The 25232-nt window shown below is 33.9% G+C and overlaps 4 protein-coding genes across 5 annotated transcripts; 3 read left to right on the forward strand and 1 right to left on the reverse strand.

Annotated features, from left to right (window-relative positions):
- Positions 1-3557: 3557 nt before the first annotated feature.
- LOC110414957 (germin-like protein subfamily 1 member 20) lies at positions 3558-4632 on the forward strand. Its single transcript, XM_021426382.1, has 2 exons — positions 3558-3735; positions 3883-4632. The coding sequence occupies exons 1-2, from the start codon at positions 3612-3614 to the stop codon at positions 4434-4436; spliced, it is 678 nt and encodes a 225-aa protein (XP_021282057.1). The 5' UTR covers positions 3558-3611; the 3' UTR covers positions 4437-4632.
- Positions 4633-14123: 9491 nt separating this feature from the next.
- On the forward strand, positions 14124-15227 carry LOC110414959 (germin-like protein subfamily 1 member 20). Its single transcript, XM_021426384.1, has 2 exons — positions 14124-14309; positions 14396-15227. The coding sequence occupies exons 1-2, from the start codon at positions 14183-14185 to the stop codon at positions 14932-14934; spliced, it is 666 nt and encodes a 221-aa protein (XP_021282059.1). The 5' UTR covers positions 14124-14182; the 3' UTR covers positions 14935-15227.
- A 6629-nt stretch (positions 15228-21856) lies between these two features.
- LOC110414956 (germin-like protein subfamily 1 member 13) lies at positions 21857-22737 on the reverse strand. Of its 2 annotated transcripts, XM_089783266.1 has the most exons (3): positions 22583-22737; positions 22219-22410; positions 21857-22086 (listed from the first exon to the last, which is right to left on the reverse strand). In XM_089783266.1, exons 1-3 carry the CDS (start codon positions 22707-22709, stop codon positions 21857-21859), a joined length of 549 nt encoding a protein of 182 aa, XP_089639392.1. In that variant the 5' UTR covers positions 22710-22737. The 2 variants fall into 2 exon arrangements, with proteins under 2 accessions (XP_089639392.1, XP_021282056.1); XM_021426381.1 differs by having other exon boundaries at positions 21857-22410.
- An 848-nt stretch (positions 22738-23585) lies between these two features.
- On the forward strand, positions 23586-24686 carry LOC110414958 (germin-like protein subfamily 1 member 13). Its single transcript, XM_021426383.2, has 2 exons — positions 23586-23745; positions 23848-24686. The coding sequence occupies exons 1-2, from the start codon at positions 23622-23624 to the stop codon at positions 24399-24401; spliced, it is 678 nt and encodes a 225-aa protein (XP_021282058.1). The 5' UTR covers positions 23586-23621; the 3' UTR covers positions 24402-24686.
- The last annotated feature ends 546 nt before the right edge of the window (positions 24687-25232 follow it).

Below are 25232 nucleotides of genomic sequence, written 5' to 3' on the forward strand. Positions count from 1 at the left end.
ATTCGATATGAATACTTACGTAGTAAAATTTTAACTGACAAAAAATCTACTACCTTTTTTACCCTCCAGCCTATGATCATATATATTAGTCTATTGCCGATTGGGTATCATTATATTTTCTAGAAATCGTTGAACAAGTTGAGCTTAAGAACTAAAGGTGGATTTTGTAATGTGCTAAATTAAAATAAGAAAGAAAAAGGAAAAATAGGGTTGGTGAGGAGTTCTTTCAAGCTAAACTTGACTAGGTTCATAGCAAGAAAATACTCAACAACAATCCAAAGATTCAATGTGATTAGATTACACTTTGTTAGATTAATAGAGAAAGGGTCGACTGAATTCTTGTTCTTTTTCTGCCGGTTTATTGATTCTTTATTGTTTTGGTAGACCTAATGAAACTAACCCAATGATCAGATAAGTCTTTGAGACATATTCAATTCAACATGAAGTCTGCCTTGGCATTGAACAAGGGAGAAATATGTACATGGGATTTTGCTTTTGACCAGTATTTTCCTACCGTTGGAGAAAATGTCAACATTTGTAATAACCAATTTGGATGGGTTAACATTAGCTTGAGAGTGAAATATTACTTACCTTGGATCATACACTAGGTAGTCGATTGCTTTTTATTTGGATTTTGGACTGTATCAAAGATTACAGAAAGTTAAGTGGATGTTTCTTGCTTCTGGCTGAGTAAAGGATGTTTCAGCAGTTATAGCACTAGGTGGGATCTAAGCCGCTTTGTTGGAAAATCTAATGTCTAGTTCAGTATTGCCTCAACTTCAGCAGTTGAGCTGTTGTTTCAAGTTCATCCGGGTGGAAAGTTTTCTAGAAGAAAATAATGGAGACCTAGTCACAAATTTTGGCATGGGGAGAAATTAAAGCTGTCTAAAAATGTCCTTGAATTTGCTTAGGCTTCAACAAAATCATATTCTTTGTCAAAGTAAAGGAAATTATTTTCAAAACACACTTAATGTAGACTCTTTTGATTCATTAAACAAAGTGAAGAGTAGCATCTGAGTATTTAGCTTATTGGTTGATGCATTATCTTCTATTTAAAAAGCAAGATTCGAAACTCCTTTCTTTCAAATCCAAAAAAAAAAAAAAAATTAAAAAGTAGATGAAAGTAAACAAAGAAGACTAAGTGTTTGTTTAGCTTAATTTTTTTTTAGTTTATCTATCTTTTAAAAAGTAGACATCATGTTAAATAGGATTTTTGAGAAGCTATAAAAAAAATAATTTTTTTAAAAAACAAAATTTAAAAAAAAAAGCTTAAAGAAATGTACTAGAGAAAAACTTTATCTTTTCTATTTTTAAAAATATGTCAGTTTTTCAGAAAATACCACTCTCTTTCATTCAATCCCCCTCTCCTCTCCATTGCTTTGCAAATCACTATTCTCCAATGCAAAATTGTGATCTCCTTCTCCTCTATCTCTCTCAAAATCTAAAATTTTTTGGTTCTTACAATTAAGAGAAAATGAGATTCAAAATTTAAAGTTGCATTCAAATACTATTTAACGATTTCTCTTTTTTACCAAATTATAGGATAAAATACCCCATCTCTTAAGTTTTAATTGAAATTTTAAGTGGGTCCATTAGTTTTTGAAATGGACATTTAGTCCCACGAATGCAAACACCGTTAACAAAAATTATAAAAAGACTAAAATATTTTTTTGTTTATTAATATAAAAAGTATTATTATATTTAAAAAAAATAGATTTTTGTGTAATTTGGATCAAAATTTTGAAAAGTCAAGGTATTTTATTAAAAAATCTAATACTATTATTACTATATAAGTTTAAGAGTTATTCTGTTTTTTTTATAAATTTTTTTGATTTTAATATCTGAAATCATATATAAACTCAAAACAAGCTTGTTCTACATTGGTTTATTAAGGGATTGAAGATGGAATGGGTATCCTTTATAGTAATTTTAATCAAAATTAGAGTTTATATAATTTATTTTATCAAATAACCTACCAAACAATTTTAGCTTAATTTTAAAAGTTATTATTTTTCATAAGCATTTTATAATACCTTTTAAATTAAATAAAAATAAAGCTAGATCAAACAAGCTATAAAAAGACTTGGAAGAATTCAAAGCCTTGGTGCCTTGGTTTCAGGGTAAAACAAAGTTGTTATCATGTCTCCATCAATAAATCAAAGCATTTGATCTGCTCCTAAACCCTCCAATGTTCTTTTGGGATGTGGTGATCTGTTGGAGGGGGTTTGGTAATCTTAGGTATTATTCTAATTTGCTGTGCATGAGGGTCATGTGTATCAGTCGATTAAGAATTAGAGCAAGAAAGGAATATATAAAAGAATGGTTCCTTTTGATACTAAGCTTCATTGGCAAAGAAGCTTCCTACTGTATTAATTACTCATGGATCATAGAACTTGATGTCATTGTCACCTGCCAATCTTAACAACTCCTTCTTTTAGGTGAAAGCTCTAGCTCCTAATTTGGCTTTTCTAGCTCTAGGCTTCTTCTTTTTCTGTTTTTTGGCCTAGCTGAAATGACCAAGTTTATACCACATTTTGGTGGGTATTTTGTCAACTGCAAATCAAAGATGAAAACCATGTAAGGTATTGGCATTTTTATTGATGCTTAGACACAAAAGACTCTGATAGTTCTGATTTTCAAATAATTCAAAGGGAAAAGTTAAGAAAATTGATTTTCAAAGATGGTTATCTCTTAGAAGAAATCCTTTTGTTTCTTCAATCTCTTTTCCATTAATTATATTCTAGACTTTGATCGATTCACTTTAATGTGATGTTAGAAAGTAGAAACATTGAATCCGCTTTAAGTCTATAGCATTTTCCAGCTTAAACAATGCCTAAAGACCCACTAGTATAGATAGTCCTTTCAAGCAAGAAGACTAGCTTGAAGGCCTTGAACAGTTAAACCATGCAATTGTCATTGTCTAGAAAAGTAGCTAAATTAAGCTCTAATGGCCTTACAGATAAATCTTAACGATGCCCTACTCGGTTTATCTTCTTTCTGAACTTGCTAATTCAGGTCAAGATTGTCAACTACATATCACAAATTTGTAACTTCTTAGCTGAGAGAGTACATAACTTTCATGATTTTCATCTGTTCCCTGTTTTGGACATGAAAATTATTTGTAGGATTTATAAAATTAGAACGAGAAATGTAACCTGGTACTTCCAGAATCTTTACCAGAAAGGTAGCCTAAAGTTTTCGAAAGAAGAACAGTGTCAAGGCGTTTCAACTTTCACTCAGGATTCTGGATGAGGGTGCTTCAGTCAATTTTCTTATAAATTATTATAATATCACCAATCTGTGAGCTATTGCTGATTCACCAGTACAACTTTGAACTAGTAACAAGGCACCCAAATGAAATGCAGTGACTTCAGTGTCAAAACTGGATTGATTTAAGCACAGGAGAAAAACAATTAAATAGAAAACTGATAACCATTTAGGACGTGGCAAATTCACCTTTTCTTTGTGGAGTTAACCAAAAAAAAAATGGTATGCCAGTTCAATGACCCCATTCTATAAATAGGCTTGTATTTCATGAAGGAATTCGCACCCCTCATCTGAAAGATATACCGATTAGAAGAATTTAAGTTTTGAGATTAGCTTTAGTCATAATGAAAGGTCATTATTTCCTCGTAGCTTTTGCCTTCTTGGCCTTGACTTCCTCTCTGGCCTCAGCCTATGACCCAAGCCCTCTCCAGGATATCTGTGTAGCCATCAATGACACCAAGACTGGAAGTAAAGCTCTCTTTTTGCAACTTGTTCTTATGAACTTCTTCATTAATGTTACAAAAAACAGCTCGGGATTGGTGTTTCTATAGTTTTGTTACCACTTGCTATATTTGCTTGACATGTTATTAATTAGCAAACAATTTTGTATTGCAGTATTTGTGAATGGGAAGTTCTGCAAGGACCCAAAGCTTGCCACAGCAGAGGATTTCTTCTTCTCAGGGCTTAACGTCCCAAGAAACACAACAAATCCTGTTGGATCAGTTGTGACTCCGGTAAATGTTGATCAAATACCAGGCCTAAACACTCTCGGCATATCCTTGGTACGTATTGACTATGCACCAAACGGAGGGCTAAACCCACCTCACACTCATCCTCGCGGCACAGAGATCCTAGTAGTCCTGGAAGGCGCACTCTATGTTGGTTTTGTTACCTCCAACCCTGATAATCGCCTCATATCCAAAGTCCTTTATCCGGGAGACGTTTTCGTCTTTCCAATTGGCCTCATTCACTTCCAGCAAAATGTAGGAAAGACTAATGCTGCTGCCTTTGCTGGTTTGAGCAGCCAAAATCCTGGAGTGATCACGATAGCAAATGCTGTTTTTGGATCCAATCCACCCATCAATCCTGATGTTCTTACCAGGGCTTTCCAGCTTGACAATAATGTGGTGAAGTATCTCCAATCTCGTTTCTGGTGGAAGAACAATTAGGGAAAGGCTTGAAATATAGCCATGGAATAGTAGCTTGTTTGTAATCTCCTCCTCATCGGTGAAATCATCCATTGTAATCAGAATATACTAATAAAGAGGGTGCTTTATGTAGCTCTCTTTGTGATAGATGAAAGTTGATGATTTTCTTTTGAATTATAAAGTTGCAGCTTGTTGGGTGTTGACTCTGTCTATGAAGAAGGGAAGCAAGAATAAAGGTTGATTCTTAAATTAACTACTTCATCAATCAACATATACATGAATTAACTACTGAATTTATAAAATTTGGAACAGAACAACTTTATATTATATAGCATATGAGATACTATTGAGATTAATAGACGGGTTTTGGCTTTAACATATGAATTTTTGCTTTCTTTTTGTTACTTGAATGATATCCACAAGGATTCTTCCATTCGGATCTCTTTTAGTTTCCATCTTTCCCTCCTGGTTTCTGGAAAGGTTTTGGGATTTATATTTTTGTCTATTTAAGTGAAAACGAATCTGTCTTGTTTCTGAAAATAGCAAAATTTGTCACTTCTTAAAAATTCGAGTCTAGTTACAATGGCCTATTTTAGTGGATGTTGAAGTGACATTAGCAAAATTAATAAACTAAATTGAATATGATTTGTATTATGCTTTTAAAGGCAATACTGATATATTTGAACCTTATATATTTAAATTCATTTCTAGAGAAATTATTGTCTCCTCGTTGAATCAATTGCTATAAAAAGTCACTCCTATCATATCTTGCTCGAGTTAACATTCTTGATATAATTTTTTGTTGTGATCAGATAATGTAGGATTGTAGTAAAAAGATTAGATAATTCTTGTGTTGAATTTATTTTTATTATGTAAATATAATGTAATTTGTTTTTGGTTTAGACCCACCCCTTCTTTACTGACGGATATGAATTCATCACATAATTGGTTTTTCTTCCTTCATGGGTTATTGGAATTTGACATGGCATTCCCTTATTGACTTGTCAATTGCAACAGCTGTCACACAAGCAAGATTCAAGATTCATCAGCACACCCCTCTAAAGCCCTACCATATAAACTCTTTTCTCTACCTTTTCCCTCCTCCCCTGCATTTCAAACAGGAAACCCAATCTCTCTAATAAGATTGAAATCTTGAAATATCCACAAAGGCATAACCAATGAGCGAAATGAACCAAGAACCAGACTTTGAAGTTCCAAACCAAGAAGAAGATAACCCACAACTCCAAGAATCCATCAACCTTTATAGCTTCAACAGCATCATCGTTTTGTTATGTATGTTAATGGTAGAGGCTGAGGATAATGAAGGAGCCGATGAAACAGATGAGTCAATGATACGGTGAGGCAATGTGAGAAGATGGAGATGTATGCACCACTGAGGCAATAAAGGTTTGCTTTTCTTTCTCAGGGTCACGCTTTCTAGTTGTTGAGGAAAGAGAAGTTTTTGATTCTTGCTTTTTGTGTCAATGGTGGTAAATTTGGGGAACTTAGTGAAGAAACAAACTTCTTATTTCTGAAAAGTTTTGACAAATTGAGATGGTTGGTTTTATATCAATTCAGCTTGCATTTTGTGAGTGGTATTAACATGTCAAGTTTGTTGCTGTAGGATGATGGTGAGCTAGAGTGTGAAGAAGCTGTGAGAGCTGAGAAAATTGGGGAGTGCTTGGACCTTCATGTCAAGTGCCCTTGTGGCAAAGGCTATCAAATTCTTCTGTCTGGACATAATTGCTATTACAAGCTCATTTAGATTTGGTTCAGCAGTGGCTTCAAAACGTTCATACCATCAAAGATGGAGTACTCATTAATCATTATATTTCGATTGCAGTTCTTTTGTTAGGATTTGTTCTTGTGGAATTGTAGCCTTTTATTTCCTTTTAGGTTACATTCAGTCTCATGTATAAAGAAGGGATGTACCTGTTGTATTTGTTTTATAGATCTGTAACGGAATAAAGATTTTGCAGAGGTCCATAAGGAACCTCTGTTATTTTACATTTCAGAAAGAATTGTTACAATTACAAGGGATGTAAAAACTTATTCAACATAAGCTGCAAGGTAGAAACATTCCTCCAATTGTTGCCCTCAGAATTTTGACAGAAGATTTTTCACCATTTTTCTGTCCAGTTTAAAGGCCTTGGCTAGAAGATCAGAACTAATGGATGGGTCTGATCTAAACACTGCATTTGCTATTGTAATGACACCAGGATTTTGGCTGCTTAAAGCAGGAACAGCAACAGCCAGAAAGCCGAGGTCAATGATGGTTGGTGAAAGGACATAATTTACTAGAGAGCTTCCTATTGCTACTTGGTAGTCCTGCCAAAACAAAATGGTGACCACCTCTTGCCAATATGAGTTATAATTATTAATTCTGCAAATATTTTAGGAAAGTATTTTTTTTATTTTGCTTGTACTCTAAAAAAATTTTAGAATTAGAATATTTTTTTATTTACTATTTTCTTAACTTGCACATCTAGTAGGTTTAGGTTTAATTAGCTATTACAATTACTTTACTTGCACACCAAATAGGTTTAGGTTTAGTTTGCTATTATAAATAGCTCTTTATGTAGTTCTTTATTTATCATCAAGCATTTTAATTTTTTACTTAGATTTTGAATATTTTCTACATAGTATCAGAACAGTTTTAATATGAAAAGAATTCTTTAACTCGAATCTCGAATTTTGAAGACTTTAGTCAAAAAATCACTATCACATTTTTTTTCTTTTGTTCATCCGAACTACATGGTAGAAACCAATTTCATTGTTCACACCGAACCAAGCAATTCCATGGTTCCCTTACCTAAAGGAAAGAAGACGATTGAATGTAGATGGGTATTTTTGGTGAAACTCAAAGAAGATGACAGCATTGACAAATATAAAGCAAGATTAGTTGCAAAAGGATATATGCAGAGGTATGGGGTGTGGATTATCGGGAGACTTTTGCACTAGTAGTCAAGATCAATACAATTCACATTCTCATATCTATAGTAGCAAATTGAGATTGGCCTTTACAACAATTTGAAGTTAAAAATGCTTTCCTCAATGGAGACTTAGAGGAAAAAGTCTACATGGAGTTAACACCAAGAATTAGACATAGTTCTTTGTGTATAAGGAAAGTTTGTAAATGGAAGAAGTCATTATATGGGCTAAAACAATCGCTTAGAGTTTGGCTTGGGAGGTTTTTTTCTATAATGAAAGCATTTGGTTATAAACAAAGTAACTTAGACCATGCTTTGTTTATAAAATATAAAGAGGGGAAGGTAATAGTTTTAATTGTATATGTTAATGATATGATCTTGGCAGGAGATGACCCATGTGAAATGAAAGTGTTACGAGAATATTTGGATGCTAAATTTGAAATGAAGGATTTGGGGTAACTTAAATATTTTTTAGGGATTGAGGTTGCAAGATCAAAACAGGGGATTTTCCTTTTACAACGGAAATATGTGCTAGATCTCTTAACCAAAACTAGAATGCTTGCTTGCAAATCAGCAGACACGCCCATCAAGATGAATCATAAGCTTGGAATTTTTTCATATCAAGTTTCAATATACCAGGGTCGTTATTAGTAGTTGGTTAGGAAATTAATTTATTTGTCACACACAATATCGAATATAGCTTATGCTGTAAGTGTCGTAAGTCAATTTATGCATGCACCAAGTGAAGAACATATGAATGTAGTATATCGAATCCTAATACACTTGAAGAGTGCTTTGGGCAAAGGTTTGTTGTTCTTAAAAAATGGTGTCCTTGACATTGGAGGATTTACAGATTTTGACTGGGTAGGTGATCCAACAACCAAAAGATCCACATTTGGTTATTTTACTTTCGTGGAAGGTAATCTTGTCACTTGAAAAAGCAAGAAGCAAAAGGTTGTGGCAATATCAAGTGCAAAAGTTAAATTTCGAGGTATGGCTCATGGTGTGTGCGAATTATTGTGAATTAGGAGTATTCTCAAAGAGTTGGAAATTGCATATGAAAAACCTATAAATCTTTATTGTGATAATAAGGATGCCATTGAAATTGCACAAAATCCTATACAACATGATTGCACCAGGCATGTTGAAATTGATCGACATTTCATCAAGTAGATTCTCGATAAAAAAAATTATACAATTTCCATTTGTCTGGTCTGAAGTTTAATTATCTCACGAAAGTAGTTTCAGGGAAAGTGTTCCATGGTATAATTGACAAGTTGGGCATGATTGATATCTATGCTCCAACTTGAGGGAGAGTCTAAGCATGAGCTGTAATTATTAATTGTAAGAATATCTTAGAGAGAATATTTTTTTATTTTCTTTTTACTTTACTTGTACTTTAAAGAAGTATAGGTTTACAATACTTTCTTATTTACTATTTTATTTACTTGCATACAAAGTAGGTTTAAGTTTAGTTGGGTATTATAATTACTGTACTTACACACTAAGTAGGCTTAGGTTTAATTAGCAATTTTAAATAGCTCTTTATGTACTTCTTTATTTACCATCAAGCAGTTTGGTTCTTTGCTTAGATTTTGAATATTTTCTACACATTTAGATTAAACTGGAAGCCATTTGAACTGTTATAAAACATTGAGATTAAAAAATACCACTGAAAAGCTATGTATAGAACTGAATAATTATTAATTTAAAGACCCTTAGTATGTACAAGGAATAGGAAACAAGATTCATTTATCTTTGTAAATTGATAAACATTGTTTTCGCTACAAGTTTGCAATGGGAACAGTTGACATAAGATGATAAACAGAATAGTAGAACTGCAAAAGACAGCACTGAAACGTTGCAATAATATAACATCAAAGCTTATAAACGAGTACAATTATTCAACAAGGTTGAAGTAGTTGCACTCTTAAACGTAAGAAAGGGTCTCCAAGTATTCGCAGCCCCGAAACCTTGCATTGTCGAATAGATAATTGTATGCCTTAGGACCATCTGTCCGTACTTCCATCGCCTCAATTTCCTTATCCTTGAAGGTGTAATATAGTGTCAGACCACTTTCAAATATAACAATAATTGAATCTCCTTTGTGCTCATCAGAATGCACAACCAGACATATAAAATTATAATTTCTGTAAGAAGGTACAAGGTTGAAACTTCGCATTGTGAATTCAAGATCAGTATGATACTTGATAAACCAATTCAAGTAATCCACTAGCATTTCGTAAATCAGAAATATTAAATGTCAAGCAGGCTTTCGTCTAATCGCAAGATGCAAATAACCTTCGGACTCACCAAAATATCAAGAACCACTATAGTGCCTTCTTGGCTTTGGCATCAAGCATTCAGTCTCTAGCGACTCTTTAGTACGTAGCACTATCCCAATGAATCACACCGTTAAAGAAAACAGCGCGGTCGAACTGTATAGCGACCACTGAAATGAATTTGATTTTTGATACACTCCAAGAATCTGTCTTTGATGAGTATATGTCCATAGAAAAATTAGAAGTCATATGACGTAAGCAATTAATTATAATAAAAAATATAATTTAAATTTTGCGTTGAATAATCCAATAAATCTTCATTCTATAATTGGAATATACATTTAACGTATTTTCTGGCAAAAGGGGAAGGGAATTTGTTTTTTGGATTTATATGGAAAATAAGGGGAAAAACTGAAAAGCCATAAAAGAAATTTAAATTTGCTACGCTAACGCATCCTTTTGGATATTTTCTTTGACATAATCCCAAATTCATTCTGCACTAGAAAGAATTCAAAATTTATATAATATTGACAACACAACTGGGATTCATCTGTCTCTACACCCGACATTGCCTCCTCGTTATCTTCGTTTTCCTACCAAGCTTCTAACCTGGGTTAAAACTTTGATATTATGTTTCCATTCTTGTCATATGACTTACGCTAAATTTAATCAATTTCCCTTTTATTGAAATCCATTACAGTAGGAATGCAATTTGGCTCTGCATTTAATGTAATGAACATTCAACAACTGACTAGCAAAAAACGAATTTTTCTTACCCAATAACTGCCATAAGTAAAATTATTATAAATTATTGAGCCACTCTAAAGTCTTTTAACCCTCTTTTTCTATGCAAATTTCTTGTTATTGGGTACAATAATTGAGTCAACATCGTCTGACTGTTTGTCTCATATGATTTTTTTTTTACATTTCCTCATGATAGTACAGTAATTAATTAAACACTAGATAGAGATATATTGTATAAAATAGATATTCCACGTTAATTTGTATCTAATTCCAATAATTTAAAGCCATGTCATTATTTTAATCTCCATAACGATCATTAAAGCCTTGTCATCAACTGAAGATGTAATGCGTTTTGGTGTAAGACACCTTCTCGTAAAGAAATACCCTATATCTATGCTTACGTCTTTGTTTAGAATTTTATGTTTGTATCCCATTCCAAGAGCTTGTTCTCAGTGGTCCTTTGAGCATCGTCTCCATATTGGCTATTTATCAACATTGACTCCCTTCAATATCTGCCTCGCTCACTTTTTCGAGCCCAAAAGCAATGGTCAATGATTGCAGGTGAAAGGACATAATTTACTAGATAACTTCCTGTTAATACTTGACGGCACTAGGTGAATGCATTTTAACCACTGCTAGACAATCTCCAATTTCTAAAACATTTCATTTTCCAATGGATTCCTTAATCCGATTTTACTAAATTTCCCTGTACATTAAGGGAAATGCAATTAAAAATTACTACTGAAAAGCTATGTACAGAACTGAATAATTATTAATTTAAAGACTTTTAGTGTGTACAAGGTAAAGCCAACCAGATTCATTTAAACATTATTTTTGCTACGAGTTTTGCAATGGGAACAGATAACATAAGAAGATGAAGAGAATAGCACAACTGTAAAAAACAGTACTAAAACATTGTAATAATATAGCATCAAAGCTTATAAACTAGTAGAATTATTCAACTAAGGTTGAAGTAGTTGCACTCTTAAACACAAGAGAGGGTCTCAAAGAATTCACTGCCCCGAAACCTTGCAATATTGTACCGATATCCATTTGCCTTAGGACCATTTGCCCGCACTTCCATTTCCTTATCCGTGAAATTGTAATATGGTGTTGTACCACATTCAAGTACTGCAACCATTGAATCTCCTTTCTCCTTATCAGAGCGCACAGCTAGACAAAAAATATCATAATCGCAATAAAGAGGTTTAAGGTTGATACTTCGCATTTCGGCTTCAAGATCAATACGGTTCTTGATGAACCAATGTGAGTAATCCACTCGCATTTTGTAAATCAGAAATTTTAAATGACTACCAGGCTTTCGTTCGACAGCAAGATGCAAATAGCCTCCAGACTCTCCAAAATATTGAGAACCGCTATACTGCCTACTTAGCATTGGCATCGGCATCAAGCATTCAGTCTCCACATCAAAGTATAGCAACTCTTTAGCAGCACTATCCCAATATATCACACCATTAAAGAAAAAAAGAAAATTTTTTTTAGCCTTAAAGTATAAGGTGTTTTTGAAAATAACCATTTAAATAATTTTAACTGCTTTTAGCTAAGAGATGAGATTTTCAAACAAAAATGCCCTTAAAGAGACCTTTTGATTAATGTGCACTCTCATTCATGTGTATATTTGGCAAAACAAATCCACACAGAATTTGTTCTTTTTAATTTTGTGGAAAATATCTATTTTTTTTAGAAGCTTGTGAAAAACAAAATCGTATTGTAAGAGATGGTTTAGTGATTTGAATGCCATATTGATTGAGTATGTGGTTTAGTGTTTTGTTGTTAAATGTGCATTATTGTATTCCGTTGAAAATGCATTTTAGATAGTATAAGAAAGTTTATATTAAACCAAATAAGGAATCAGTCAGTGATGAAACATGATAAAGTATCAAGTGTATATTATACATATATCACACGATATGTGTATAATAGTATACATTTTTTAAACTTTGTACTACATGATTATTCAAAACTTATTATTGTGGTTGAAACATGATCAATTATTTTTTATTCTTTTAATATTTAAGATTTAAACTTTAAATAGAAAGACACTAAAAAAATTTATTTTTGACATCAACAATTTAATTTTTTTAATTAATAAATTTACATGAAATATCATATCTTATTTAAAAATATATATTATAAAGGAATAAGTTGAGAGTTTAAATTTAACAATATTTTAATTTATATATATATATATATATATATATATTCTCAACCAATAGACCTTATGCTTAGGAAATGGACGTTCTATTTACTAAATTAGAAGCACATGACATATATAAAATTCTCAATTTTATTAATAAATATAAATTTCTTTTGTTTTACCATGTATTTTTTTTCTCAACCAAATGATCTTCCTCTTACGAAACAGACGCTTTTTTTTTGAAAGATCATGAAATAGATGTTTAATCCAATTAGCCACAATGGCCTCTTTTACAACATATATATAATTCTTAATTTTATTAATAAATATAATTTTTTAATATTTTATGTCATATATAAATTTTTAATCTTTTTAATTAATATAATTTTTTTTTGTTTTACAATATATTTTTTAGCACCTATTTTATGACATATATATAATTCTCAATTTTGTTAATAAATAGAATTTTTTATTTTTTTTAAACGTCTCTTTTATGGCATATATATAATCTTAGTTTCATTAATAAATATAATTTTTTATTTTTTTACCATATATTTTTTAGCACCTCTTTTTTGACATTTATATAATTCTCAGTTTTATTAGCAAATATAATTTTTAATTTTTTTTTGGTTTTGCATGTATAAATGTTATTTATATGAGATATATATATAATTCTTAATTTTTTTAAAAAAGTTAATTTTTTAATTTTATTTGTTATACATGTATAAATTATTTATATATAATTAATTTTAAAATTTTTTATTGTATCCAGTAATTGATGCTAAAAAAAATAAGTATTTTTACTTAAAATATTACGAACCCATATTTCTGAACTAATAAATGCATTTAATACATGAATGAATGCTCTTATTTATAAAACGACTTATTCCATTTTTTACTAATATGGGATTTATGACACTAGAGATCTATAGTTTTAGCAAAATCTCTGTACAACTTTTATTAATACAACTATAGGCTGGAGAAGCTGAGCTTGAAAGTCATTTATAACTAAGAAATTTCACATTAGACAGTGGAAATTGAGCATAGTTTAATTTTATATTGAATGACATAACAGTCCCCTTTCTAACTTATGTAGCCAGGCTGTGTTGCATTGAACTCGTACCCACGGATGGAACTGCAACACAAATTCCTGTGCACTATTTTGGTACCTGCCTCAACCGTTAGAATTTCGACTCTCACCACGCTAAAGAAGCAGTGCGGTAGACATTTCAATTTCAATTGAAAGTTAAAACTTCCGTAAAGACAAGTTATTGGTCATAGAAACTTTGTGAATGGTGTCGAGGGCATTGAAGTAGTCCATAACTTAATTCGATTTCAATCCAGTAGGAAAAAGGAGAAAAGGTCACCACCGAACTGCTGTAAGAATAGGAAGGAGGAGTTGAGTGCGATAACAAATGAGGCTAGCTGCGGAAAGTAATTCCCCTTAAATTGCAAAATAAATGACCCTTAATGAATTGGTTGGTCTACTTCTGCTATACTTCAAGAAGGGAATGCAAGGTATAGAGCATTTCAAGAATCCCTGTCTATAAATAGGCTTGTTGTAATGCAAGTTTTGTCACCCATATCAAGCAACAACACTAGGAAGAAATTAAGGTAGAGATTGGTGATAGAACTAGGAGTCTATAGGAGACAATGAAAGGTGCATATTTCATTTTGGGTTTCATACTCTTGGTTTTGGCTTTCTCGTTTGCCTCTGCCTCTGACCCTAGTCCCCTCCAGGACTTCTGTGTAGCCATCAATGACACCAAGAAAGGATCAGGCAAGCCTCTTTCTCATCTAATCTTTTCTCAATTTTTGTATTTAATTTGGCAATGCATGCTTTCAGCTAACTTCTTTTTCCTGCAGTGATTGTGAATGGAAAGTTCTGCAAGGATCCGAAGCTTGCTACTGTGAACGACTTCTTTTTTTCAGGGCTAAACATCCCAAAGAATACGTCTAATTCTGTCGGATCAGTAGTTACTCCTGTAAATGTTGACCAAATACCAGGACTAAACACTCTTGGTATTTCTTTAGTTCGTATTGACTATGCACCAAGTGGCGGGCTAAACCCACCTCACACCCACCCTCGTGGCACGGAGATCCTTGTGGTGCTAGAAGGCACACTGTATGTTGGATTTGTTACATCCAACCCAAATAATCGCCTCATCTCTAAAATCCTTTACCCGGGAGATGTTTTCGTCTTCCCTATTGGCCTCATTCACTTTCAGCAGAATGTGGGAAAGACCAATGCTGTTGCTTTTGCTGGTTTGAGCAGCCAGAATCCTGGCGTGATCACAATGGCAAACGCTGTTTTTGGATCAAATCCACCCATTAACCCTGATGCCCTTACTGGGGCCTTCCAGCTGGATAAAAAAGTGGTGAAGTACCTCCAGTCAAGATTCTGATGGGATCAACATACTGAGAAGTAATTGCAACTTTGCAACAAAGATGAAAGGCACAACAGCCATTTTACATCACCGTAAAATAAATGCTTTGTCCGTATTGACCAATTTAGCAGAGTACTATGTCTATGTTATTCAAACTTCTTGAATCCATCTCTCCCTACCCCTAAGAGCTGCAAAAGCAGAAAAACTTTAAAGGCTCTCTACCGAGAAACAGTGAAAATGACAGGTAGGAAACACTTTAAAGGTACGAATTATTGTGTTTTCATGCTCCTAAAGATATGAATGAATTGAATAATACATTTATCTAAACAATAACTAAATAGTAACAGGATTTAGTTCATAGCAATACTTGCTCCTGTTGAAAAGACATTGATGTGATTATCATTTTTCCTCTCCGGAAGAAGGAAACTTTGTTCAATTGTTTGGGGTAGGCATTGAAAAGATTGTTGCTTCCAATATTCCAGACATGAATGCTTCCTTGGAGCTTCATTAACACAATCTAGGCTTAACACTACCTCAGAGTTTTGGGATAATAAATCCAATTTGATGCTTCAATGCTTCAAATTTGGACTATATCATTAAGTTTCCTTCATGATCATGTTACTACAATCACAAGCTCGATATTTTCATTTAAAAAGAAAAAAAAAAAACATTCCACTTGATGTGAAAAGAATGTAAATCCTGGTGAAACAAATTTTGTTGGTGCTACCTTGAATGATTTTTGAATAAACCATTTCTGTCAATAGACTAAGAGAACGAAGCAGCAAAGTTCAAAGAATATATTCAATGGTAATGCTCTAATATGTAAGTGTAAATTTGTGGGTTGTTAAGGGATAGTTGGAGTACATCCAATATTATATGTCAGCAGCTTGCCAGAATTCATTTGGAAAAGATCTTCCTTAGACGTGTTACATGAGGTGTTTTCTGATTGGTAAAGGGTTCTAAAGTTAGAATATGGGAGAGGTTCAGGCCAAGAAGAAAAATATGAGAGGGAGAATAGAAGATAGATATTCTCTTTGAATTTTAGTTTTACAAGATGACAAGCTTGCGTTGGGATGCCAACAGGGGTTTAGTTACAGGATCTAATGGCATTATCAAAATCCACCTACCAAGCTTTAACAACTATGTTCCTTTTTGGTACACATCTTTATTTTGTTTCTCTCAATTATACCAGGGAAATTATTAGCGGTTTACCAGATTAAACAGGAACATTCATTAATTTCAATTCATTGCCATGACCCTGGGGAACAGTATTCATCAATGAAGAACCTAGGTAAGAGTTTGGTAGCCTGAAGGTTTAAGAAAGTACTGAATCCAGCTTAATTTTGGTTTGATCACAATAATTATTCTCTTGATATTTCTTGTGGGGCTAATACCCCTGTTGAATCCAAATGATTTTTCTGAAGAACCAAACAAATTTTCAGGAGAGAAAAACAGAGTATCAGGGAATAGGAGAGAAGAAGAACCAATAGTCCAAAACGGCACACAAAACATACATTTCATTTAATTCAACCTACTAATATATATATATATATATATACACACAAATTGGAAGAGAGAGAAAATGCCAAATAGATGACCAACCAGATAAAACCAGCTGCCATTCCAAATACCTAAGAAATGTAGCACAGGGATCTGTACAAAAGATACCCGTTGACAGCACATCGACACGACCATAAGAACAAAACGATGCTGCATTGGTGGAAGAGAGTGCTTAACAACATCAATCCCTAGCATTTGGAAATAAAGAAAAATGGTAAGGTGAAACCGTAAAGGTAAAGTAACTTGACCAACAAAAACAAGAAGAGGCAAAATGTTAAACGGCAGTCCTTTGATCCTCATGTGACTGCACGTGACTTCCTTTTTCATTCATTTAAAATTCCACCATTGATGTTTGACTCTAAATGCTTGGATGTTGGACAAAGGCCATAAATATTCAACACATCTCCTTGGTGTTTGAACTACAAATCCCTAATTCAGATCTTTGAAACATGAATTTATCCTTACTCAAAACATTTTGTGAGGATGTTTGTAAGTTGACTATAAAGTACTGCAGTGTTGAACATCAACCTCTTCATTTTTTACAGCCTCTCTAATAGCATGAAACTTCACTTTAATATGCTTCGTTCTACCAAACTATACTGGATTTCTGGCAATCGAAATAGTAGACTTGTTATCAATAAACAGTATGGTTCCTTTCTTGTAGATATAACCCAAAGCATGAAAGACTTTCCTTAACCAAACCACATGATTTGAGGCAGCAGCAGCAGCTATATATTCTACTTTTGTTGATGATTAAGCCACCATTTCTTGTTTGTTGGAGTTCCAACTGAAAACAACCCTTCCCAAAGAAAAACAGTAACTAGTAGTGCTTTTAGAGTCATCAGTACTCCCAGCCTAATCACTGTCACAAAAACCTATCAGTTCATCACTCAACTTCTTTTCAAATTTCAAACCATAGTCAAATGTTCCTTTAATATACCTCGATACTCTCTTTGCAGCTGAGTAATGGTTCTATGGAGTTACATAAAAAGTATGCTCATTTGCACTTCTCTAGAACCCATGAGAAGTCAATAAATATCAATCCTTTCATACCAGGTCTTGGTAGCCTGTTTCAAGCCATATAAAGCTTTAATTAATTTGCAATCCTTGCCTTCAGTACTCGGTGAAATAAAGCCCTCTGATTGCTGAACATAGATGTCTTCATTTAGATAACCATTTAAGTTTGATTTTCTAAATCCATTTGACACCCATGATGTGTTGATCAGTAGGTTTGTCCACCAAGATCCATGTAGCATTCTTCATGATTATCTGTATCTCCTCATGCATGGTGCAACCGTTTTTCATTCCTAGCAACTTCAGCAATAGTTGGTTCACTGATAGCCACATTGCATTGAGCATAAATATCTTGCACTGATCTGGTGCCTCTCACTGCAAGACTCTCATCTTCAATATCAATTTCTTGATCATTTTCTTTTATAACTTGCGTATCAATGAAGCTTATATTTCCAGAATACTCAACAGTCAACATCTCCTAATTCCATAAAAAGTTCTCATTAAACCTGATATCTCTGCCAATGATGATCTTTTTTAAGTCAACATTGTACATTTTGTATCCCCTTGACTTCTCACTGTAGCCAACACGAATGGTTATCTGACTCTTCTCATCAACTTTGTTCTTTTTTCATCAGGGATCTTAATATAACCGATGCAGCCAAAAATTCTCCAGTGAGACACGATGGTTTATAACCAAACCAGCAATTCATAAGGAGTTTTATCTCCCAGTGCGCTTGTTTGAGTTAGATTCAACAAATAGTTAGCTGTATTTACAACTTTTACCCAGAATTACTTAAGCAGTCATTTCTGAAACAATAGACACCTGGCCATCTACATGAGTGTTGTATTCTTTCTTTCAGACACTTCATTTTGCTAAGGACTATAACTAACAGTCAACTGATGGTTTATGCCAAACTGTGCTAGAAAACTCTCAAATTCTGTAGAAATGAACTCCTTGCCATTATCACTTCTGAGAATTTTGATTGAAAAATTTACTTGATTTTCTATTAAACTTTTAAATTAAAGAAAACTCTCTAGGGCTTCAAATTTGAGCTTCAGAAAAAAGATCCAGTAGAACTTGAATACATAATCAATAAAAATGAGATAATAGTTGTTCCTACCCAATGATGAGGTCTTCATTGGTACTTCCAAAGTCAGTATGTACCAATTGTAGTTTCTCTGTAGCTTTTCACCTCCTTTTCTTCAGAAATGGAAGTTTACTTTGTTTGCCTAGTTGACATATCCCACATGCAACATCAGGTTTAGTAATTTTAGGCAACCTTTCAACAATTTCTTCTGAGTTCATCCTTCAGAGCAGCTTTTCTAGAGAAAGAGAAGTCATCAACAAAAGAAAAAAGTAAGGGAACTCGAAGAAGATTGAAAATTCGAAAGCTTCAAATCTTAATTTTTCTCTCTACTTTGGTTCTTCTCTCACTTTCTTTGATTTGTATTGATAGTTGATTTTCTTTGGATGATATTTTATAATTTTATTTTATAGAATTATTTAATCTCATTTTGTTCTTAAATGTTAACTAAGTCCAGTCCTTAAATTTTAACTAAAATTTAATTATTTTTTGTTATTTTTTTAATTAATTTATTTTTATTGAGTTATTTAATTTTATATTTATTTATTTTAATTTGACTATTATTTATTAGCTTTTATACTTTTATAGAATTTTAAAAAATAAAGCTTAATTTTGAAAAAAAAAAGTGTTTGAAGGACTTAGAATCCTGCTTGTACATGTTTCAGTATTTTGACCATAACTCTCAGTTCAGATGGCCAAATGATGCAATTCTTGAGCTACTGAAAATCTAAGAGATAGAGACACAATTTTAATACAGACTTCGTTTCCCAGTTCTGCATTGAAGACAGAGAAAATCGTGTGGGAAGATGATGAGGCGTACTATTACGAGAATGAAAATTTTGAAGATGATATTTAAAGAGTCGCTATGCTTTGATGTGGAGACTGAATGCTTGATGCCAATGCCGATGCGAAAGCCAATAAGGTGGTATAATGGGAAGTCCGAAGGCTATTTGCATCTTCTGATTGGACGAAAGCCTGCTTGGCATTTAATGTTTCGGATTTACGAAATGCTAGTGGATTACCCGGATTGGTTCATCAAGGATCGTATTGATCTTGAAGCCGAAATGCAAAGCTTCAACCTTATACCTTCTTACAGAAATTATAATCTTTTCTGTCTGGTTGTGCGCTATGATGAGGACAAAGGAGATTCAGTGGTTGCTGTACTTGAAAGTGGTATGACACTATATTACAATTTCAAGGATGAGGAAATGGAGGTGATGGAAGTACGGATAGATCGTCCTAAGGCATACTTTGCGACCCTCTCTTGTGTTTGAGAGTGCAACTGCTTCAACCTTGTTGAATAATTCTACTGGTTTATAAGCTTTGATGTTATATTATTACAATGTTTTGGTATTGTTTTTTACAGTTCTGCTATTTTGTTCATCTGCTTTTGTTAACTGTTCTCATTGCAAACTTGTAACGAAAATAATGTTTATCAGTTTGCAAAGTTAAAAGGAATCTGGTTGCCTATTCCTTGTACATAGATAATTATTCAGTTCTATACATAGCTTTTTAGTAGTATTTTTTATCTCAATGTTTTACAGCAGCTTAAATGGTCTCCAATTCAATCTAGAGGTCGTAAGTTACACCATTTTGTCTTGGCAGGACTATCAAGTAGTAAGAGGAAGTTCTCTAGTAAATTATGTCCTTTCACCTGCAATCATTGACCTCTGCTTTCTAGCTGTTGCTCTTGCTGCTTTAAGCAGCCAGAATCCTGGTGTCATTACAATAGCAATTAATGCAGTGTTTGGATCAGACCCATCCATTAATCTGATCTAGCCGAGGCCTTCAACTGGACAGAAAAATGGTGAAAAATCTTCAGTCAAAATTCTGAGGATAGCAACTGGGAGGAATGTTTCTACCTTGCAGCTTATGTTGAATAATGTTTTACATCCCTTGCAATTGTAACAATTCTTTCTGAAATGTAAAGTGACAGAGGTTCCTTGTGGACCTCTGCTTCTGTTGCAATCGGCTTCCAGTTTGAACCCACACGTAAAAGATATATTTGGATTTGGAGTCTGCAAAATCTGCATTCAATTACAGTTCAATAAAACAAATACAACAAGCATATCCCTTCTTCATAGTTGAGAACTGAATGTTACCTAAAAGGAAATAACAGGCTACAATTCCAGAAGAACAAATCCTAACAAAAAGAACTGAAATCGAAATATAATGATTGATGAGTACTCAATCTTTGATGGTGTGAACGTTTTGAAGCCATTGCTGAACCAAATCTAAATATGCTTGTAATAGCAATTCTGTTGAGACAGAAGAATTTGATAACCTTTGCCACAAGGGCACTTGACATGAAGGTCCAAACACTTCCCAATATTCTCCACTCTCACAGCTTCTTCACAATCAGCTCTACATCATCCTACAACAACAAACTTGACATGTTAATACCACTCATAAAATGCAAGCTAAATTGATATAAAATGAACCATCTCAATTTATCAAAACGTTTCAGAAATCAGAAGTTTGTTTCTTCACTAATTTCCCCAATTTTACCACCATTGATACAAAAAGCAAGTATCAAAGCTTCTTTTTCCTCAACAACTAGAAAGCGTGATCCTGAGAAAGAAAAGAAAACCTTTATTGCCTCAGTGGTGCACACATCTCCATCTTCTAGCGTTGCCTCACCGCAACATTGACTCATCTGTTTCATCCGCTACTTGGTTATCCTCAGCCTCCACCATCAACATACATAACAAGATGATAACGTTGTTAAAGCTATCAAGGTTGATGGATTCTTGGAGTTGTGGGTTATCTTCTTCTTGGTGTGGAACTACAAAGTCTGGTTCTTGGTTCACATCGCTCATTGGTTATGTCTTTGTGGGCTTTTCAAGATTTCAATTTTATTAGAGACATCGTGTTTCCTGGTTGAAATGCAGGGGAGGAGGGAAAAGGTAGAGAAACTGTAAAGAGTTTATATATATAGTAGAGCTTTAAAGGGTGTGACAGTTGTGGTAATTGGCAAGCCAATGAGGGAATGCCATGTCAAAATTCCAATAACCCCATGAAGGAAGAAAAACCAATTATGTGATGCATTCATTTCCCTCGGTGAAGAAGGGGTGGGTCCAAACTAAAAACAAAATTGCATTATTTTTATTTCAACATAATAAAAATGAAAAACGGGAAGGTTTACATAAGCCAAAGTACATAAGAAGCCTCATTATTTTTATTTCAACACAAGAACTATGAATTCAATGAAAGAAACATGTCCAACATTATCCAGAACAAGCTAGTAATACATTAAATTTCTGGGGTCTAGAAATATTCCTCTAGCTGTTATTCCACCAGAACCGAGACTGAAGTTGGTTTACGATATTCTTATCCAGCTGGAAGGCCTTTGCAAGAACTTCAGGATTGATGGCAGGGTTTGAGCCAAAGACAGCCTTTGCAATGGTGATAATCCCTGGGTTTTGGCTGCTAAGACCAGAAAAGGCAACAGCATTGGTGGTCCCTATGTTGAACTGGAAGTGAATGAGACCAACCGGGAAAACGAAGACATCTCCAGGATATAGGACTTTGGTGATGAGACGGCTATCGGGGTTGGATGTAACAAAACCAACATAAAGTGTGCCCTCCACAACGACTAGGATTTCCGTGGCACGAGGGTGAGCGTGAGGGGGATTTAGGCCACCATTGGGTGCATAGTCGACTCGAGCAAGAGATATGCCAAGAGTGTTAAGTCCTGATATTTGTTCAACATTCACTAGAGTAACTTTTGATCCTAGTTGATTTGATGTGTTTCCTTGCTTGTTAAGCCCTGAAAAGAAGAAATCTTCGGCGTTCACGAGCTTTGGGTCCTTGCAGAACTTGCCATTAACAAAAACTGAATATACGCAAAAAAAAAAAAAAACTTTGATACCGTTTCATGCAAAAAATAAGAGACATTTCTCAATTAATTTTCTCCGCTATTTATATGTCTTCATTTTAGGTGTTGATATGATTACACTAATTCCAAAGAAATTCAAACGAAAATGGGGATATAAAGAACAACATACCACCATTTTTGGCATCATTGATGGCTACACAGAAGTCCTGAAGAGGACTGGGATCAAAGGCAGAGGCAAGTGAGGAAGCCAAAGCCAACAGGACAAATGCTACTAGGACTTGAGCTCCTTTCATCATTGTAAGGCAGCTTTCTTGATTATATTGTTCTAAGTTATATTGCTCGGTGAGAGATGAGAAATGTGGTTTGAAAGCATGCCTATTTATAGACAACAGTCACCGAACAAGTCTATTCATTTTCATTCTTTAATTATTTTTTCAGAAACAAATATATATATATATATATATATATATATATAAAAGATTTGCCAAGTCTGCAGCTACTCTTTACATTCTTTAATTATTTATCCTCATCGAATTTAGTCTTCCCACGCTTGCATCAGTACATTGTGCATGGAACTGGTCAATCTTTACACACCCAATTTTTTCTTGTTTATTTAACTTCTCTGTTCGAGAACAATTAATTATTTGCTCATTAATTGGTCAATCTCTGAACAGTTCTTAATCAAGCATGGATATTCTACAAGAAATGTGTTTGAGCGTCCATGCATATCTCAGATTGAACCATGTCAACTAAGACAATGCATTCTATCCAGAGATATAAAACCCACAAGTCTTGAATCGTTCTAACACTTTTCTTGCTTGACTACTTCTTTAGTTATGCATATGCTGCTCGAATTATTTGAGTTCAAGGAGAAATTCTCCGGCCTTCAACAACAATTCCTGGAAATATTTGAATGAGATCAGCTGCACATGGTACCTGCCCAGCTGCTAGCATCTTAGGTTCAAACACTGCCAAATGGTAAAGATTTTCATTTTGTTAACTTTATTTTTTATTGTAAGTTGTATGGCTGGAGTGCCCGCAGCCTTAGCAACCTTGGATTTGTGCTTATAGTCAACGAAATGAAAAGGCGTAGACTAGTTCAAAGGCTGCAATCTATAAATAGGCATGATCTCAAGGAAAGCTTCTCATCTCTTCCAAAGTAATAAAACTTAGAAGAATTTAATTAAGCTACAAATTACATTATAACTATGAAAGGGGCTCATCTCCTCCTAGCATATTCTCTCTTGGTTCTGTCTTCCTCATTTGCCTATGCATCTGATCCTAGTCCTCTCCAGGATTTCTGCGTAGCCGTCAATGATGCCAAGGATGGTGGTATGTACTCTTTTTCTCTCTTTTGCATGAAACTATCAAAACAATCTACAAGCTTAGGCATCATATCGAAATAACATATTATTCTTCCCTTCACATATGCAGTGTTTGTTAATGGGAAGTTCTGCAAAGACCCAAAGCTTGCCAAAGCAGAAGACTTCTTCTTTTCAGGTCTTAACATTCCCAGAAATACATCAAATCCTGTGGGATCAACGGTGACTCCTGTCAATGTTGCCCAAATACCAGGACTTAACACTCTTGGCATCTCGTTGGTTCGAATCGACTATGCACCTAACGGTGGCCTAAACCCCCCTCACACTCACCCCCGTGCCACGGAGATACTATTTGTTCTGGAAGGCACACTTTATGTTGGCTTTGTTACATCCAACCCAGATAATCGTCTCATCACCAAAATCCTTTACCCTGGAGATGTCTTCGTTTTCCCAATTGGCCTCATTCACTTCCAGTTCAATGTGGGGAAAACCAATGCTGTAGCTTTTGCTGCTTTGAGCAGCCAGAATCCAGGTGTGATTACAATAGCAAATGCAGTGTTTGGAGCAAATCCACCCATTAATCCTGATGTTCTTGTCAAGGCTTTCCAATTGGACAAGAATGTGGTGAAAAATCTTCAGTCAAAATTCTGGTGGGCTAACAATTAGAGCATATTATTTCATCATACTCGAATTGAAGTACTTGTAATATTTGTTGGGATGATGTTTTGGTCTGTTTCCCTTATTAAACTAATGATTCATGTTGAAAAAATAAAATAAAATAAAAGGGGAGGTTTTGCTTATGTAAGTCTCTCTGTATTGATTTGGTTTTGTTACAATAAAATTGCAATTTGTTTACAAAATTGGAATATAATGTCAAGACATGTCTGGGTCTTGGTCATCAAGGAGCCATGCATGCAACAATGAATACTATTAATTATATATATACATATATTTGCTCAGCTACTATTAATTAGATTTGAGTTTTATATACAAACATATATAAAGTTTCTCATTTTAAAATAGAATGTTACTAAAATGTAAGGCAGCTTTCTTGCTTGAATTGTTCTGAGTTTTGTTGCTTGGTGAGAATTGAGGGATGAGAAATGTTGCTTGAAAGCATGCCTAGAGCGGTCATTGAACAGATCTATGCATTTTCCTTCTTTAATATATTTTTTTATGGAAAAAAAAAACAAATGGAATTAAGATTTGTCCTGTCTGCAGTAATTACATCATTACATTTTGCAGTGGAACTGCTCAACTTTTACATACCAAATGTTTTTCTTTGTTTATGTAACCATCTACAAGCTTTGCATGGGTATCAAAATAACATTGTTTTGCTCTTCACATAAATATGCAGTGTTTGTTAATGGGAAGTTGTGCAAAGAACCAAAGCTTTGTCAAAGCTGCAAAGCGAAGACTTGTTCATTTTATTCTCCATGCCCTTATTTTTATAAATAGCCTTCCTTTTTTTTGAAAGGCAAGAAAATCTTATTCCCC

Source organism: Theobroma umbraticum, unplaced genomic scaffold, assembly GCF_002168275.2.
Source record: "Theobroma umbraticum cultivar Fairchild unplaced genomic scaffold, ASM216827v3 scaffold_147.0, whole genome shotgun sequence".
Taxonomy (NCBI): domain Eukaryota; kingdom Viridiplantae; phylum Streptophyta; class Magnoliopsida; order Malvales; family Malvaceae; genus Theobroma; species Theobroma umbraticum.